Source organism: Austrofundulus limnaeus, unplaced genomic scaffold (genome assembly GCF_001266775.1).
Source record: "Austrofundulus limnaeus strain Quisiro unplaced genomic scaffold, Austrofundulus_limnaeus-1.0 Scaffold38, whole genome shotgun sequence".
NCBI lineage: Eukaryota > Metazoa > Chordata > Actinopteri > Cyprinodontiformes > Rivulidae > Austrofundulus > Austrofundulus limnaeus.
In genome coordinates, this window is record NW_013952440.1 from 873,259 (window position 1) to 875,793 (window position 2,535).

Sequence of the window (2,535 nt, forward strand, 5' to 3'; positions counted from 1 at the left end):
TGTGTGTGTGTGTGTGTGTGTGTGTGTGTGTGTGTGTGTGTGGGCTGGGATTTACCGGTTGTGGGGGGTTTGCCATCTGATCTTTAAGGATCTCCATAGCTTCATCATGAGGGTCGGGTTTCCTCCCAAACTTCTTTCCATCACTTTTCCTAGATGTGTCAAAATAAATGCTAAACAAATTGCCATAGATGTGGTGGTCATTATTATTAGCTGTGTTGAAATAAATGATTAATAAGCTAGTAAACACCCTAACCCAGATCCATCATCTTTTAAATTTGACAGAAATGGGTGAGGCAAACCTGATAATCTGCTCAACAGGACAATTTAACCACAACTACCTAAATCATAGTTTTTTTAAATCAAGGAAGGAATATGTTTCTTCTGTAAGAATAAGTTATATATATATTGATAATATTCAGTTCTTTATTAGTAAATTTGAGAATAGCGATGCAACAGTCTTAACTTTCAACCCGTAGGTTTTGGTTTGTTTCTGGACGGGCAAAACTTTTCATGCTTTCCATTTTTACCAGTTGTAAGAGAAGAAAACCTGTATGCTGTTACACTTCTTTCACATAGGATGACCCTACTACACAAAAGTCTAATAACATGTCTGGATTCTGGCAAATTTGGAAAACCAGTGAGAATGTAATAATGACACTACTTTCTTAGTAATCCAAAAATACTTTTCCCTGCTTTTTTCAAGCCCCTATGATGCTGCCCTGTGACCTCACCACACTCTATCAGCACATTCCCACAATGTTACTATACTCCCAAGATTGCACCGTGTCCTGGGCCAGTTCTGGAACACTCTTGAACTTTTTCAAATTGTGCTAGAAGATCACACCGTGCTAACATGATGATAATAGTGTGATGGTGTCGTAGCTTAGCTCCGCCAACTGCGCCAACTCTCAGCAAGAGGATGACAGGATGGAAACCCTGCCAGAGATGTTTCTGGGTAGAGTTTGTATATTCTCTCTGAGCACACATGGGTTTTCTCCGGGCACTCTGGTTTCCTCCCACAGACTAAAAACAGTAATGTAACTAACTCTAAATTGTCCCTAGGTTAGAGTTTTTTTTTAATTATCTCATTTGTCTCTATATGTCCCTATGATGGACTTGTGATGTGTCCAGGATGTTGCTGGATATAGGCACCACTAGTGACCGCTGCGACCAAGAAAGGTAAAGTGGGTAAAGACAATAGATAGATGGATGGTCATAGCTTAAGCATAAGACCAACATGGCCAGCCACACTTCAAATTCTTGACAACCATGTGCATACTCAGTGTAATGGATTTCTCTCTCCACCCAGGTCCCTATTGCACTGGTTCCATAATAATAAACCACCATACAAAACAGGCCCTGGAGCAGTGTGGTCATCCTAACTGGGTTTTCCTGAAAGCAGACAAGAAACCCAAACAGGATTCCAGTCAGCCACAAGGTGAAAATGAAGACCCCAATCCCAGACTAGTGGTCATTCTGTACGTTGCAGGCATTTCAGAGAAACTGAGACGTTTATTCTCTAAACATGACGTCCCAGTGGCTTTCAAACCCCAAAACACATTACTGCAAGAATCAGATCATCCCAAAGATCCATGGCAAAAACAGAGTAATATAGTATAGGCTGTTAAGTGTCAGGAGGACTGTGATCAATCATATATTGGGGAAACAAAACAGCCACTGTTCAAAAGAATGAGCCAGCACAGACGAGCTACGTTGTCGGGTCAGGACTCTGCAGTTTACATTCATCTACAGGCCAGCGGTCACTCTTTCAGGGATGAAGATGTTCTCATCCTTGACAGAGAGGAACGTTGGTTTGAGAGAGGAGTAAAAGAAGCCATTTTTGTGAAGAAAAACCGTTCACCATTAAACAGAGGTGGAGGCCTTCATGTTCAGTTGTCCTCCTCCTACAATGCTGTTATTGCAAGTATGACTGTGAGCAATAGGTGTGAATCAGGGCCCCAACAATAGTCAGGTGATGGGGCACGTGACCCTCTATAAACAACAGAGCCAATCAAGGCACTAATGACCTATTGTTTGGCTGATAGTCCTCTTTTGCATGTGGTCAGTCTGTTTGTCCACCATGTGGAGGCAGTGCTTATAAGGCTGAGTTCACCTGAAACTTATCAGACTGAAGAAGTCTCTCGGAGAGACAAAACGTTTCATTAAAGAAGAGGACCTGGTTTTTTTTTTTTGTTTTGTTTTGTTTTATTTTTCTACTGGGATTACTGTGATGCATCAGGACAATAAACCACCATGATCTCAACAGAAGCTTTGAACAAAACTACTGTTGACCTATCGTGCTCTCTCACAACTAATGGGGAACATTATCCACATGATGATATTGTCATTCAGTGTGACGATAGCTTTAGCATTTTTCATTGAATAAAGTACTATAACAAAACAAGAAAAGTTTGAAATCTGTGTATTGCCAGTGTGCTTGTCTTCTTGAACTAAATTAAACATTTAACCAATATAGTTAGGAAAAGAAAACTCTTTGCATTAGCCCACTTGTTTTTTTTTTTGTTTTTTTTTTTG

The 2,535-nt window shown here is 40.4% G+C and overlaps 1 protein-coding gene across 1 annotated transcript in view; it reads right to left on the bottom strand.

Moving 5' to 3' along the window:
• The window catches only part of myo15aa (myosin XVAa), a 68,588-nt gene that overhangs the window by 14,954 nt on the left and 51,099 nt on the right, over positions 1 to 2,535 (bottom strand). The window contains exon 40 of the mRNA XM_014006906.1: positions 56 to 149. Coding sequence (XP_013862360.1) covers positions 56 to 149 — 94 coding nt within the window. The remainder of the gene's footprint in view (positions 1 to 55; positions 150 to 2,535) is intronic.